Source organism: Microcaecilia unicolor, chromosome 2 (genome assembly GCF_901765095.1).
Source record: "Microcaecilia unicolor chromosome 2, aMicUni1.1, whole genome shotgun sequence".
Lineage (NCBI taxonomy): Eukaryota > Metazoa > Chordata > Amphibia > Gymnophiona > Siphonopidae > Microcaecilia > Microcaecilia unicolor.
The window spans coordinates 330,990,917-331,007,339 of record NC_044032.1 but is presented as its reverse complement, the minus strand read 5'-3'; the positions used below and the strand labels follow the sequence as shown (position 1 = coordinate 331,007,339).

The following is a 16,423-nucleotide window of genomic DNA, read 5'->3' as shown; positions in this document are numbered from 1 at the left end:
AAAAAAATCAACTCTCTTCATGTGGGATAGGAGATCACTAATAACAGTGACAGCATCAGGGGACCTACTTGGGGATGCAGGAGCAGTTGTGGCAGAGGGATTAGCAACTGCATCAACATCAACAAGCAGTGGTAGTTGTCTTAAGCAGGAAGCAGATGTAGCAATGAGATCAGTGTGACCTACAAGGCCTGGGATACCAGCACTTATGATGGAAGGATCAAAGGTGACCCACAGGCATAGGAGCCAACTTTTCAAAATGATTGGTGCTGAATTTTTTTTTTTTTTTTTTACAGGTGGTACATTCCCTCCTCCCCCTCGTCCCCCTCCATCTCCCTCCGAGTTCCAGGCCCCCTCCCTCCCCTCTCTCTCTCCTTTCCCTCCCCCCCCCCCCCCGAGTTCCAGGGCCCCCCCTCCTTCCCTCCAAGTTCCAGGGTCCTCCCTCCAAGTTTAATTACACATTGAGTGAAGAAATACTTTCTCCAATTTGTTTTAAATTTACTACTTTCTAGCTTAATTGCGTGCCCCTTAGTCCTAGCATTTTTGGAAGAGTAAACAAGTGATTCACGTCTATCCATTCCACTCCATTCATTATTTTATAGACCTCTATCATATCTCCCCTCAGCCGTCTTTTCTCCATGCTGAAGAGCCCTAACCTTTTAGCCTTCCCCTTTATCATTTTTGTCGCCCTTCTCTGTACCTTTTCCATGCAGTTGTACCATGGAGCGATACAAAGGCATTTTAACGTCCTCATTTTTGTTTTCCTTTCCTAATAATACCTAACATTCTATTTGCTTTCTTGGTCGCCGCCGCACACTGAGAAGAGGGTTTCAACGTATCATCAACAATAACGCCTAGATCCCTTTCCCGGTCAGTGACTCCTAATGTGGAACCTTGCATTACATAACTATAATCCATATGTTCTCCAACGACACCATCCTAGGAGCCAATTTCAATATTGCTTCCAATCAATGATTGGGCCTATTGGCCTTTGTACCCCCTCTGTCTCCGTCATTCCAGCACCTTCGATTAGGGGCTCAACAACGACAACCTCTTCGGTCTCGTGGGAACCTCTCTGAATCTGGCGTCCTGGGTGGGGCGGTGGGTCATGCGCCGGAGGGGAAAGCGTGACATCAAGGCCCAAGTCCTCCAGAGCTTCCCCAATCTGGTGGATAGCGGAAACCCTCTCGGCATTTTGGGAAGAAATTCACAAGGTGAACTTCTCGAGAGCTGATGTGGGGATGAGGTCCGGGGTGTCGAGGCTTCACCCCGGACCGTACCCTTCCTTTTGGTATGCGGCATAGGTAAGAAGATTCGTTACAGCTCATCGAATTCAAAGAGGTTCAGAGCTCGCTCAGCTGCATGCCGCCATCTTTCAAAGTCCTATTTTTAAGCTTGTTACAAGTTCCACAATGGCAACGCGGACCCGTGTTACCCATCTGTGAGAATTATAGGCCTGCATGTTTTGGGAGAAACTTCTATCATCTGTGTAAGAGTGGAACCACAAGAAGATAAAATGAAGATACATACCTGTAGCAGGCATTCTCCGAGGACATTATCACTGATGGGTCGTTGTCCGCGACAGCCCAGGAGACCGGAACTAGTCTAAAAAGTTAGAACTTTCCAGAAAGCGATGCCGCGTGGGACAAGACACACTGCGCATGCGTGAGCAGCTTCCCGCCCGCGACTGAGTGTGTCCCCTCAGTCAGTAAAAAGCAAAATATATATAAGAGAAACAACTCCAAAGGGGAGGAGGGTGGGTTGTGATAATGTTCAGCCTGCTGTCCTCGGAGAATACCTGCTACAGGTATGTATCTTCATTTTCTCCGAGGACAAGCAGGCTGAACATTATCACTGATGGGGTATCCCTAGCCCCCAGGCTCACTCAAAACAATGAACATTGGTCAATTGGGCCTAGCAACGGCGAGGACATAACTGAGATTGACCTGAAAAGAAATACAACTAAGTGAGTGCAGCCTGGAACAGAACAGAAATGGGCCTACGGGGGTGGAGTTGGATTCTAAACCCCGAACAGATTGTGCAGCACCGACTGCCCAAACCGACTGTTGCGTCGGGTATCCTGCTGAAGGCAGTAATGAGATGTGAATGTGTGGACTGATGACCATGTCGCAGCCTTGCAGATCTCTTCAATAGAAGCTGACTTCAAGTGAGCCACTGACGCAGCCATGGCTCTGACATTGTGAGCCGTGACATGGCCCTCTAGAGTCAAGCCAGCTTGGGCATAAGCGAATGAAATGCAATCTGCTAGCCAATTGGAGATTGTGCATTTTTTGATGGCAACTCCCCTCCTGTTAGGGTCAAAAGAAACAAACAATTGGGCAGACTGTCTATAGGGCTTCGTCCGCTCCACGTAAAAGGCCAATGCTCTCTTACAGTCCAAGGTGTGCAACTTGTCTTCACCAGGGTGGGTATGTGGACGGGGAAAACTGTTGGCAAGACAATTGACTGGTTCAGATGGAACTCCGTTACCACCTTCAGCAAGAACTTAGGGTGAGTGCAGAGGACTACTCCGTTATGATGAAACTTGATATAAGGTACATGCACTACTAGGGCTTGGAGCTCACTGACTCTACGAGCTGAAGCAACAGCCACCAAGAAAATCACCTTCCAGGTCAAGTACTTCAAATGACAGGAATTCAGTGGCTCAAAAGGAGCTTTCATCAGCTGGGTGAGAACGAAGTTGAGATCCAATGACACTGGTGGAGGTTTGACAGGGGGCTTTGACAAAAGCAAACCTCTCATAAAGTGAACTACTAAAGGCTGTCCAGAGATAGGCTGACCTTCCTCACGTTGATGATAAGCACTGATTGCACTAAGGCGAACTCTTACGAAGTTGGTCTTGAGACCAGACTCTGATAAGTGTAGAAGGTATTCAAGCAGGGTCCGTGTAGGACAAGAAAAAGGATCTAGGGCCTTGCTTTCACACCAGACGGCAAACCTCCTCCATTTAAAAGAGTAACACTTTTTTGTGGAATCTTTTCTGGAAGCAAGCAAGACTCGTGAGACACCCTCTGGAAGACCCAAGGAGGCAACTTCTAAGTTCTCAACATCCAGGCCTTGAGAGCCAGAGACTGGAGGTTGGGGTGTAGAAGTGACCCCTCGTTCTGGGAGATGAGGGTCGGAAAACACTCCAATCTCCGCGGTTCTTCGGAGGACAACTCAGAAGAAGAAGGAACCAGATCTGACGGGGCCCAAAGGACACAATCAGAATCATGGTTCCACGGTCTTGCTTGAGTTTCAGGAAAGTCTTCCCTACTAGAGATATGAGAGGATACGCATACAGAAGGCCTGCCCCCCAATGTAGGAGAAAAGCATCTGACGCTATCCTGTCATGGGCCTGAAGTCTGGAACAGAATTGAGGGACCTTGTGATTGGTTTGAGTGGCAAAACGATCCACCGAGGGGGTGCCCCACACTCGTAAGATCTTGCAGAGAATGCCCATGTTCAGTGATCACTCGTGAGGTTGCATTATCCTGCTCAACCTGTCGGCCAGACTGTTGTTTACACCTGCCGAGTATGTGGCTAGGAGAAACATTCCATGGTGGTGAGCCCAAAGCCACATCCGGACAGCTTCCTGACACAGAGGGTGATATCCGGTGCCCCCCTGCTTGTTGGTGTAATACATAGCAACCTGATTGTCCATCTGAATTAAAATGATTTGATTGGACAGCCGATCCCTGAAAGCATTTAGAGTGTTCCAGATTGCTCATAATTCCAGGAGGTTGATCTGAAGACCCTTTTCCTGAAAGGACCAAGCTCCTTGAGTGTGAAGTCCATCTACATGAGCTCCCCACCCCAGGAGGGATGCATCCGTCATCAGCACTTTTTGCGGCTGAGGAATTTGGAATGGACGTTCCAAGGGCAAATTGGATCGAATGGTCCACCATTGAAGGGAGTTGCAAAAGCCGGGTAGATCCCCTCTGGCTTGACACCACTGAGAAGCTAGGGTCCATTGAGCTGATCTCATATGTAGGCGTGCCATGGGAGTCACATGAACCATAGAAGCCATGTGCCCTAAGAGTCTCAACATCTGCCGAGCTGTAATCTGTTGAGACATAGTAACATAGTAGCATAGTAGATGACGGCAGAAAAAGACCTGCACGGTCCATCCAGTCTGCCTAACAAGATAAACTCATATGTGCTAGTTTTTTGTGTATACCTTACCTTAATTTGTACCAGTCTTTTTCAGGGCACAGACCGTATAAGTCCGCCCAGTACTATCCCCGCCTCCCAACCACCAGCCCTGCCTCCCACCACCGGCTCTGGCACAGACCGTATAAGTCTGCCCAGCACTATCCCCGCCTCCCAACCGTCTCTGCCACCCATTCAAGGCTAAGCTCCTGAGGATCCCTTCCTTCTGAACAGGATACCTTTATGTTTATCCCACGCATGTTTGAATTCCGTTACCGTTTTCCTCTCCACCACCTCCCGCGGGAGGGCATTCCAAGCATCCACCACCCTCTCCGTGAAAAAATACATCCTGACATTTTTCTTAAGTCTGCCCCCCTTCAATCTCATTTCATGCCCTCTCGTTCTACCGCCTTCCCATCTCCGGAAAAGGTTCGTTTGCGGATTAATACCTTTCAAATATTTGAACGTCTGTATCATATCACCCCTGTTTCTCCTTTCCTCCAGGGTATACATGTCCAGGTCAGCAAGTCTCTCCTCATACGTCTTGTAACGTAAATCCCATACCATCCTCGTAGCTTTTCTTTGCACCGCTTCAATTCATTTTACATCCTTAGCAAGATACGGCCTCCAAAACTGAACACAATACTCCAGGTGGGGCCTCACCAACGACTTGTACAGGGGCATCAACACCTCTTTTCTTCTGCTGGTCACGCCTCTCCCTATACAGCCTAGCAACCTTCTAGCTACGGCCACCGCCTTGTCACACTGTTTCATCGCCTTCAGATCCTCAGATACTATCACCCCAAGATCCCTCTCCCCGTCCGTACCTAGCAGACTCTCCCCGCCTAACACATACGCCTCCCGTGAATTTCTACTCCCTACGTGCATCACTTTGCATTTCTTCGCGTTGAATTTTAATTGCCAAACCTTAGACCATTCTTCTAGCTTTTTCAGATCCTTTTTCATGTTTTCCACTCCCTCCGGGGTGTCCACTGTGTTACAAATCTTAGTATCATCCGCAAATAGGCAAACTTTACCTTCTAACCCTTCGGCAATGTCACTCACAAATATATTGAACAGAATCGGCCCCAGCACCGATCCCTGAGGCACTCCACTACTCACCTTTCCCTCCTCCGAGCGAACTCCATTCACCACCACCCTCTGGCGCCGGTCCGTCAACCAGTTCCTAATCCAGTTCACCACTTTGAGTCCCATCTTCAGCCCATCCAGTTTATTTAAGAGCCTCCTGTGGGGAACCCTGTCAAAAGCCTTACTGAAATCTAAGTAGATTACGTCTATAGCACGTCCATGGTTCAATTCTCCGGTCACCCAATCAAAGAATTCAATGAGATTTGTTTGGCACGATTTCCCTTCGGTAAAACCATGTTGTCTCGGATTTTGCAGCTCATTTTCTTCCAGGAAATTCACTATCCTTTCCTTCAGCATCGCCAAGGACACTAGGGCTAGGAGATTGTCTGCCCTTGCCTGGGGAAGATAAGCTTGAGATGTCCCTGTGTCCAACAGAGCTCCAATGAATTCCAATTTCTGTACTGGGACAAGGTGGGGCTTGGGATAATTGATTACAAACCCCCAGTAGCTCCAGCTGGCAAATAGTCATCTGCATGGACTGTAGAGCGCCTGCCTCCGAGGTGCTCTTCACCAGCCAATCGTCGAGATAAGGGAACACATGCAATCCCAGTCTGCGTATCGATGCTGCGACAACTGCCAGGCACTTTGTGAAAACCCTGGGTGCAGACGCAAGACTAAAGGGCAGTACACAGTACTGAAAGTGCCAAGTTCCCTACCAAAATCGAAGATACTTTCTGTGAGCTGGGAGTATCGAGATGTGGGTATAGGCGTGCTTTAAGTCCAGAGAGCATAGCCAATCGTTATCCTGAATCATGGGAAGAAGGGTGCCCAGGGAAACCATCCTGAACTTTTCTCAAACTAGGAATTTGTTCAGGGCCCTTAGGTCTAGGATGGGACGCATCCCCTCTGTTTTCTTTTGCACAAGGAAGGACCTGTAATAGAATTCCAGCCCTTTTTCCCCTGGTGGAACGGGTTCGACCGCATTGGCCTTTAAAAGGGCGGAGAGTTCCTCTGCAAGTGCCTGCTTGTGCTGGGAGTTGAAGGATTGAGCTCCCAGTGTGCAATTTGGAGGCTTGGATACCAGATGGAGTGTGTATCCTAACCGGACTATTTGAAGAACCCACTTGTTGGAGGTTATAAGAGGCCACCTTTGGTGAAAAAATATCAACTTCCCCCCGACAGGCAAGTCGCCCGGTACGGACACTTTTACTGCGGCTATGCTGCACTGGAGCCAGTCAAAAGCCCGTCCCTTGCTTTTGCTGGGGAGCACTAGGGGCCTTAGGCGCATGGCGTTGACAAGAACGTGCATGCTGGGACTGAGCCTGAACCGGCTGCCAAGGAGCAGGAGTGTACCTACGCCTGTTATAGGAATAGGGAGCACTCTTCCTCCCTCCAAAAAACCTCCTAGAAGAGGAGGCAGTAGCAGAAGACGCTCAGCGGGAGAGAGAATCCATGGCGTCATGATGCTTTTTCATCTGATCGACCATGTCCTCTACTTTTTCTCCAAAGAGATTATCCTCCCGGCAAGGAAACATCCGCCATTCGCTGCTGGTTCTCCTGATCCAGGTCAGAGACACGCATCCATGAGAGTCTGCGCATCACTATACCTTGAGGAGCTACTCGGGATGCTACATCAAAAGTGTCGTAAGACCCCCTGGCCAGGAGTTTGCGACACGCCTTCTGCTGCCTGACCACCTGGTGAAAAGTTTCAGCAAGCTCCGGAGGAAGTGCTTCAACTTAACTGGACAGTTGCACCGAGTTCCGTAAGTGGATGCTTGTGTAGAGGTTGTAAGTCTGGATCTTGGCAGCGAGTATAGCGGCCTGTTACGTTCACCTCCCAAAAGAATCCAAGGTCCTAGACTCTCTGCCTGGGGGTGCCAAGGCATAGTCTCTAGTACTCTTGGCTCTTTTGAGAGCAGAGTCCACCACCATGGAATCATGAGGAAGTTGGGCCTTCACCATTACAGGCTCTGCATGGACTCTGTACTGGGACTCGGATTTTTTGGGACCACTGGATTAGAGAGAGGGCAAGACCAATTTCGCATAAGCACTTCCCTCAGTGTATTATGCAAGGGGGCTGTTGCAACCTCTGCAGGTGGAGAAGGATAATCCAGGACCTCGAGCATCTCAGCCCTGGGCTCATCCACAACCTCCATAGGGAATGGAATGTCCTTAGACATTTCCCGCACAAAGGATGAGAAAGAAAGACTCTCAGGTGGAGACATCCTTGCTTCAATCGGTGGAGTAGGATCAGAGGGAAGCCCACAGTACTCCTCCTCCGAAATGTAACTGGAGGCTTCCTCTTCTTCCTACGAGCGCTCATCTTCGGTATCGGACAGAAGCTCTCTAAGAGCAGCCCGAAACTGAGCATGCCTCGACGTTGAGGATTAACGACCTCGTGGGGGGTGTCGAGAAGTCGACTGTTGCCTGAACTCCAGTGAGGCTTCCTCCATCGATGTCGGAGAATCGACCCAGGCAGTAGCCGAGGATGGGGAGCTCCTCGCAGGCGATGGCCCAGATGCCGCCTCTACAGTCGGTACGGGGGCCTGTGCAGGAATCGGTGCCGGAATCTGAGGGGGCTCGAGGAATCTGAGGGGAATCTGAGGGGGCCGTATCTTGCTAAGGATGTAAAAAGAATTGAAGCGGTGCAAAGAAAAGCTACGAGGATGGTATGGGATTTACGTTACAAGACATATGAGGAGAGAGGCTGCCAGACAACCGACACCTCTTGTATGGAGGGTGAGCGGTCCTTCTGGCACCAACGCTTCTCGGGTACCGTGCATGGAAGGAGATCGATGACGGTGCTTCTTCGCTTTCGCTCAATGCCCGTCATCGAGACTCATCGGTACCGAAAATGAGGACATGGAATCCTGATGCCTCCTCGGGGCCGGGTCTGACAAAGGTCGGTCTCGGGGGGCCTGCATAGCAGTAGGCCTCGAGACAGGTGGAGACCCACTCGATGCCTCACTGCTCCCAGCTCGATGCAGTCTTTCAGCAGCCATTACCTGGTCTCTCGGTGTCGACGCCGCTGACCTCGGTACCGATGTTGATGCTGACGTTGAAGGACCGGACGATCAGTAAAAAGTTTTTCGCGTTGAGCCTCCCGAGCCACTTGGGTCCATTTCTTCATTAACTTACAGAGCTTACAGTTTAGCTGGAAGATGGTTGGGCCCAAGGCTCTGAAGACACCACGCTTGGGGGTCGGTACCCAAGATGGTCCGGTTGCAGCGAGAACAAGGCTTGAAGCCGCTGGGAGTCTTCAATGACATGGATGGAAAAAGAGAGCCAGCTAAATCAAAAGACTCGATGGTGCCAGATAAAAAGGCACGAAACAAGGGAAAAGACCCGACCGAGCAGCCTAAAAACGTCTGCGACGAAAAGAAAGGAAACCTATAAAGGGTGACAAAAAACTAGAAAATATAAGGAAATCTAAATTTTTTTTTTAATTTTAAGAAGAAGACAAAGCGAGAAAGAAACGAAAGAGCGTAGATGGCTAGAAAAAAAGTCTCCTGGACCAAACCTGAGCAGCGAAACAGAAAACCATGACTGCCCAAGGCGCGGATGAAAGAAAACTGAGGGGACACACTCGCGTCATGGGCGGGAAGCTGCTCACACATGCACAGTGTGTCTTGTCCCGCACGACGTTGCTTTCTGGAAAGTTCTAACTTTTTTGACTAGTTCCGGTCTCCTGGGCTGTCGCGGACGACGACCCATCAGTGATAATGTTCATCCTGCTTGTCCTCGGAGAATCATATATTCAAGGATCCCTTTACCAAGCTGCAGTGAAAGGGGGCCTGTGCTAGCGTCAGTCTGTGTCTTTGACGCACGTTGAGGCCTCCTTTATTGCAGCGAGTAAAAGGCTGTCTTTTTGGCTGGAAAAGAAATGGCCGTGCAGTAAGCGAACCACTTGTAGTGCAAATATTTCAGGGGAGCACTTACTGCCACTTATTGAGGTGGCGATAAGGGCTCCTGGTGGTAACCGGGCAGAAATTACCGCCAGAAATATTTTTGTAGCGCCAGAAATGGCATGCACTGGGTTGCCGCATGCCAACCCTTTAGTAAAAGGGCCCCTTAGAGACATGATAAGAACTGTGCTGAGCAGGAACTGCAGTGGTACCTCAGGGAAAGTGGTTGGAGCTGGAAGAGGGAGACAGGAATATTAGACATGTGCATTCAGCATTGTGTATTGGATAGTGCAGGGTTTATCTGGTAGCAATCCAACAGTGATTTGGCCATTTTCAAATCTATCATGAATGCCAGAATCATAGGAGCCAACTTTTCAAAATTATTGGGGGTGCAAAGCCCAATGGAAATGACCCCTCCCTGAACACATACAAGGAATTTTTCTAAATATTGGGGGTGCTCAAGCACCCACAGCACCCACAGAGTCGGCTCCAATGGCCAGTATGAGTCAGGATATACGAATCATGGCAGGAATCTGAGAACCTTGGGAAGCTATCTGTAATATGGCCTTACAGGCCCAAAAACAGAAGAAAAACCTGTGTGTGCTTCTGCAGAGGTTTTTCACCTTTGCCTTGTGCATTACAGACCACTTGCAAGTTGAGGGAGTGAAAGGTATTCTTCCTCCCCAGGATGACCATGTGTATGCAATCTATGATCCCTAGTGCAGATGGGAAACTGGCTATTTCATACAACTGGAAAATAGTTTTCTGTCTGAGCTGCACAATGTGTGGGAAAGCTATATAGTCAGAGTTGTAGATGAGAAATGCCCTGGGAAATTTTGTGAAGAAGAGTGAGGCTGCAGACTAGGCTGCCAATACAGACTGAAAGCTGCCAATGGCTAGAACGACAAGGGCTCTGGTGACCTTTATGTGGACTGGCATGGACCTTTATGTTAATTTGTTGTGTGGTGGAGTTTCAAGAGGGTCTAGCTGCTAGCAGAGATGGTGGATGACAGCCTTATCAAAGCAGAACTTGTTGAGACATTGTTCATCTGTGAGGTCCAGCATCTGGGTCCTGGGCCTATATGATAGGGCTACCTTCTCTTGGCACTTCGACTTGGCAGCATGGACTACACAGCCCAACTACTTAAATCAGTCATGTTAACTCCTATATTCCACACTTTGTGGTCCTCCACCAGCTCCCAGATATGATACACAATAGCAGCCTCCACAAACTGATACTCTCAGTATCACACATTCTGTGACAAAAAGGCTAGCAGGGACATACAGCAAGCAGTACAGTTTCTCGCTCACCAGAGTCAGCCACGGGTAGACAGACCCAATGGTAAGGTGACATGTACTGCAGTTTTGAGGTGAGGCTAGGGAAGGGGAGGAGATTAACAGATACTTATGATTAGATTGTTCATCCTTGACATGCATGGGCTTTGTGGAATAAATCATAGGTGTGTATACCTCAGCAATGCCCATTCCATACCTCAAACAAGCCTTTTTTCTAAATGTGAATGTATTGATATGCCCAGTGCATCTACATGTAAATCAGAGCCATTCTAAAAGCCTTGTTTACTAAGCCGCACTAAGGGTGCATTATCGTTTTTAGCATGGGCTAATGATTAGCATGAGCTAAATGCTAAGTTACCCATAGAATCATATGGGAGACTCTAGCATTTAGTGTGCACTAATTTTAGTATGCACTAAAAACACTAGTGCACCTTAGTAAACAGGGCCCTAAACGTCAAAGTATAAATCAGTAATCTTAGTGCAGTCAGTTGCAGTTCCAGCCACACAGAAAATTGAAGAATGATATTCCTCAAGCCTTAAAGGTAGGAACTTCAAGTAGACTTTTGCTCAAAAAGCATAAGGACCTTGATGAACAATATAGCCTTACAGTAGATGTGAGAGGGGAAGGTAAATCACCATGCAGTGCTTTGTGAATCAAAGTTAAAATTTTAAACTGAGTTCTCAAAAACAAAACAGGAAGCCAATGTAACTTTGCCAAAATTGGTAAGATAAATTCAAATCGTATTACTCCTGGCTAGCAAAAGTGCTGCTGAATTTTGAGCAAGTTGCAATTAACAAAAATAATACAGTGGAAGTCCCAACAAGAAGAATTTATAGTAATTAAAATGAGACAACACCAAACTCTGAATTACTATCCTAAAATTATTGACGTCTAAGCAATCTTGAAGATGTACCAATCACAACTTGGAAAAAATTGCTGTTCATTTAAGTGCCTAATTATGCTCTCATAGTCAAGTTGAGTCTAGCCATAGTTCTTTCAAAAGTGGAAATTTTATTAACTAAATAGTTGGTTGGCAAATTAACATAACACCTGACAAAAAGAAAATTTGAGTTTTTTTCAACATTACTACTACTACTACTACTTAACATTTCTAGAGCGCTACTAGGGTTACGCAGCGCTGTACAAATTAAACAAAGAAGGACGGTCCCTGCTCAAAGGAGCTTACAATCTAAAGAACGAAATGTCAAGTTGGGGCAGTCTAGATTTCCTGGGTAGAGGTGTAGTGGTTAGGTGCCGAAGTCAACATTGAAGAGGTGGGCTTTCAAGTAGGGAACCAGTGGAGCCGACAGGTGCGCAGCTGCTCTCTGCACCCTCCAGCAGCGTGCACCCGGGGCGGACCACCACCCCGCCCTTCCTACGCCACTGGTACTACTTTTAAAACGAACAGGAGGAAATATTTTTCGCTCAGTGAATATCTAAGCTTTGGAACTCATTGCCAGAGGATGTGGTATCAGCAGTTAGTCTATCTGGTTTAAATAAAGCCTTGGACAAGTTCCTGGAGGAAAAGTCCATAGACTGCTATTGAGATAGATATGGGAAAAGCCAATGCTTGTCCCTGGGATCAATATCATGAATCTTGCTATTATTTGGGATTCTGTCAGGTACTTGTGACCTGAATTGGCCACCGCTGGAAGCAGGATACTGGGCTAGATGGACCATTGGTCTGATCCAGTATGGCTATTCATAAGTTCTAATTACTATATTTTAGCAATGAGAAACCATAAAGAGAGTTTAATTTTCAACTCAAGTATGATACTAGAAATGATTGCTATCATTATGGCAATCACTACTATTAGTTTGGTACAGACAACAATGACCTTTTCATAGAATAATCTTTATTACAGGTCACTTTTTACTGAGTTACTGATCGTGAGTTGCCAGTTTCATCATAAGCACACATTTAAATTTTGTCCTCAAATCACTTATAAATGCTCAATTGGCATCTTTGTAGGAGCAACCAAAGACATGGGGAAAATGCTTGGAGGAGATGAAGAGAAAGATCCTGATGCCCAGAAGAAGGCAGAAGAACAACAGGAAGCCCTTAGACAGCAAGAGGAAGAAAGAAAAGCAAAGTATGCAAAGATGGAAGCTGAAAGAGAAGTCATAAGGCAGGGCATTCGGGATAAGGTACGTTCAACAATCTTATCAGTTGATTTTACACATTATCCTATTTAGTTGTATCATCTGTCTGTACCATTCATGAAAGTTCAGTCAAGAAATCTTAATCCATAATGTTTCAAAAAACTGAGTCATTTGAATGTTAAATCTGAACTTGATATATATTTAATTTTAGATTTATTCTGTATTTTAACTAGAATCCTATCATTTGCAATAAGTTATCTTATTAAGAAAATAGGCAGTAATGAGCAAAGTACTGCGTAATCTGTGTTTATCTGCAATAGTCTACAGTTCCGGTTCCAGTGTACTAAAATGATGTGATAACTGTGTTATGCAGTGAGAGTTGCTATAGGAAGGTAGAGTCTCTTCATCAGACTATTAGAGAAACAAATTACTGTCCAGGTGCAGTAAATATTTAGCCAGCATCAGCGTCTTTTTAAGTGCTGACCATTTCCAGCTAAATCAGATTCAAATATTCAATGCTGGGCCATGTCTAAGCTCTAGCACTGAATCTCTGGGTATTACTGGACATGTCCTGGGTAATATTCAGTCCAGATTCCTGCCCCTCCCATTCTGATCCCCCCCAGCATTGCCCCCTAACCCCCCTCCCAATCCCCCAATGTGCTTCCCCCTTCCTAAAGCCCCCTTCTCCATGCAGCTACCTTTAGGTCTCCACATGCAACCACAGCCAGTATAGGCAGAAGTGATTGAGATTAACTCTTGCCTGTCTCTATGAGCACCAGACATACTAAGGTAGGCCTGGGAGGCCTACAGATAGGTACATGGGTGGGGAATTTTAAGAGGGGAAGGCACATTGAGGAGGTCCAGAATGGAGGCTGCTCTTGGAGAAGGGGTGGGAGGGGGTTCCTTCTTCCATTTTCTGAAGGATTTTCTTTTAGCTCTAATAGCTTCCTTCACCTCACTTTTTAGCCATGCCGGCTGTTGTTTGGTCTTCCGTCCTCCTTTTTTAATATGCGGAATATAATTGGCCTGGGCTTCCAGGATGGTGTTTTTGAACAGCATCCATGCCTGATGTAAATTTTTGACCCTCGAAGCCGCTCCTCTACGTTTTTTTTTCACCGTTCTTCTCATTTTATCATAGTCTCCTTTTTTAAAGTTAAATGCTAACACATTGGATTTCCTGTGTATATTTACTTCAAAGCTAATATAAAATTTGATCATATTATGATCACTGTTATCAAGCGGCCCCAGCACCATTACTTCCCACACCAGATCATGTGCTCCACTAAGGACTAGGTATAGAATTTTTCCTTCTCTCGTCAGCTGCTGTACAAGCTGCTTCATAAAGCAGTCCATGATTTCGTCAAGGAATTTTATCTCCCTAGCATGCCCCGATGTTACATTTACCCAGTCAATATTGGGGTAATTGAAATCACCCAATATTATTGTGTTGCCCAGTTTGTTTGCTTCGCTAATTTCCTTGAACATTTCTATATCCGTCTGTTCATCCTGGCCAGGCGGATGGTAGTACACTCCTATCACTATCCTTTTCCCCTTTACACATGGAATTCCAATCCATAGTGATTCCAAGATGTGTTTTGGTTCCTGCAGAATTTTCAATCTATTTGAATCAAGGCTTTCCTTAACATACAATGCTACCCCTCCACCAATTCGATCCACCCTATCACTACAATATACTTTGTACCCCGTTATGACAGTGTCCCACTGGTTATCCTCCTTCCACCAGGTCTCATAGATCTAATTTTTCATTTAGTGCAATATATTCTAACTCTCCCATCTTATTTCTTAGGCTTCAGGCATTCGCATATAGACAATTGTTTGTTGTTCCTGTTTACATCATGCTCAGTACTTGACAGTATTAATTTGCAATCTTTTGTCTGATTTTTATTTAAGGACACCTGATCTACTATGGTCTCTTTTGCAACCTCACTATCAGGATACCATATCTTCCCTGTTTTGGTGATATCTTTGAAAGATACCTTATCCCGAACCATGTGCTTTTGAGCGACTGTCGGTCTTCTCCCAGTTTCTAGTTTAAGAGCTGCTCTGACTCCTTTCTAAATGCCGATGCCAGCAGCCTGGTCCCACCCTGGTTAAGGTGGAGCCCATCCTTTCGGAATAGGCTCCCCCTTCCCCAGAATGTTGCCCAGTTCTTAACAAATCTAAACCCTCCTCCCTGCACCATCGTCTCATCCACACATTAAGACTCTGGAGCTCTGCCTGTCTCTTGGGCCCTGCGCGTGGAACAGGTAGCACTTCAGAAAATGCTACCTTAGAGGTTCTGGATTTCAGCTTTCTACCTAAAAGCTTAAATTTGGCTTCCAGAACCTCTCTCCCACATTTTCCTATGTCATTGGTACCCACATGTACCAAGACGGCAGGCTCCTCCCCAGCACTATCTAAAATCCTATCTAGGTGACGCATGAGGTCCACCACCTTCGCTCCAGGCAGGCAAGTCACCAGGTGATCCTCATGTCCACCAGCCACCCAGCTATCTATATGCCTAATGATCGAATCACCAACTACAACAGCTGTCCTAACCCTTCCCTCCTGGGCAGTACTTGAAGACATATCCTTGGTGCGAGAGGATAGCACATCTCCTGGTGGGCAGGTCCTGACTACAGGAGTACTTCCTACTTCACCAGGGTGATGCTCTTCTTCTAGGAGATCTCCCTCCTCTGAGGTAGCACAAGGGCTACCAGACTGGAGGTGGGACCTCTCTACAACATCCCTGTAGGTCTCCTCTATGTACCTCTCTGTCTCCCTCAGCTCCACCAAGTCTGCTACTCTAGCCTCAAAAGAATGGACATGTTCTCTGAGAGCTAGGAGCTCTTTGCAACGGGCACACATAACCACTCACCAACTGGGAGATAATCATACATGTGACACTCAATACAAAAGACTGGATAGCACCCCTCTCTCGCTGCTGAACTGCTGGCTCCATCTTAGTATTTTTGAGTTTTTCAATAATTTAGAACTTGCCAAAATATTAAGGATATTAGTCTAATATAAGAATGTTTATATAGTATATTGTGTGATTTATTTAGTGTTTCCTTCTTAGATGGTAATGAAATGTATTTAAAACTCTGCAAGAGCACTCCTTGCTTGTTACCCTTATTACAATAGCTGACTATAAATGAAGAGTTGTCCTAGGGGTGGGTGGGAAGACTAAACTAGATCCTAGAGGCCTGCTAGAGGCACTGTTAATGCTGTGGTACAAAGTTCAAGTTTTAAAACTAAGGGAAAAGTCTATGGAGATTAGTTGATAAAATTTGCTGTTTTATATTTTTATTCTGCCTATCACTAACCTACAATTTCTCCTTTAAACCCCAATCTTTATGTTCCCAATGCACAAAGCAAAATAGTGTTCACTTACCAGAGAAATGTCCTCTTCCCTCAGAACTTCTCAAATGAACTGGATTGTACTCAAACACTCATATACCAAATTAGTGCCAAGCGCTATATCTGTAGGTAAAAAAAGGTATCAAATTCACCCGAGTGAATTTAAAGCGTCAGTAGAAGTGATGTCACCAGAAATGGTGCCCAAAAAAATGACAATATAAAAAATAAAGAAGAAAATAATATGTACTAAATACGTACTGGATACGTAGTAGAAATAAGCTGTTTAAATGATTGTACTTAAAAAAAAATGAAAAAATGGTACTGTACAAGATCTGACTCCATCATTTGCATGTACTGTATTGTGTTTTCTAGATAATCACAAAGTGCATAAATAATATCTTAAATACACGTATAAATCTCATCAAGGATATCACATAAAAAGGAAGGCGATAAAAATGAGATTAGTACATAATGACCCCGATTTTCCAACAACTCAAACCCCACTCCCTCCCCCCCCCCC

General features: G+C 46.1%; 1 protein-coding gene across 1 annotated transcript in view; it reads left to right on the top strand.

Annotated features, from left to right (window-relative positions):
• Positions 1–16,423, top strand: part of CPLX1 (complexin 1) — a 266,468-nt gene that overhangs the window by 206,868 nt on the left and 43,177 nt on the right. The window contains exon 3 of the mRNA XM_030194354.1: positions 12,413–12,588. Coding sequence (XP_030050214.1) covers positions 12,413–12,588 — 176 coding nt within the window. The remainder of the gene's footprint in view (positions 1–12,412; positions 12,589–16,423) is intronic.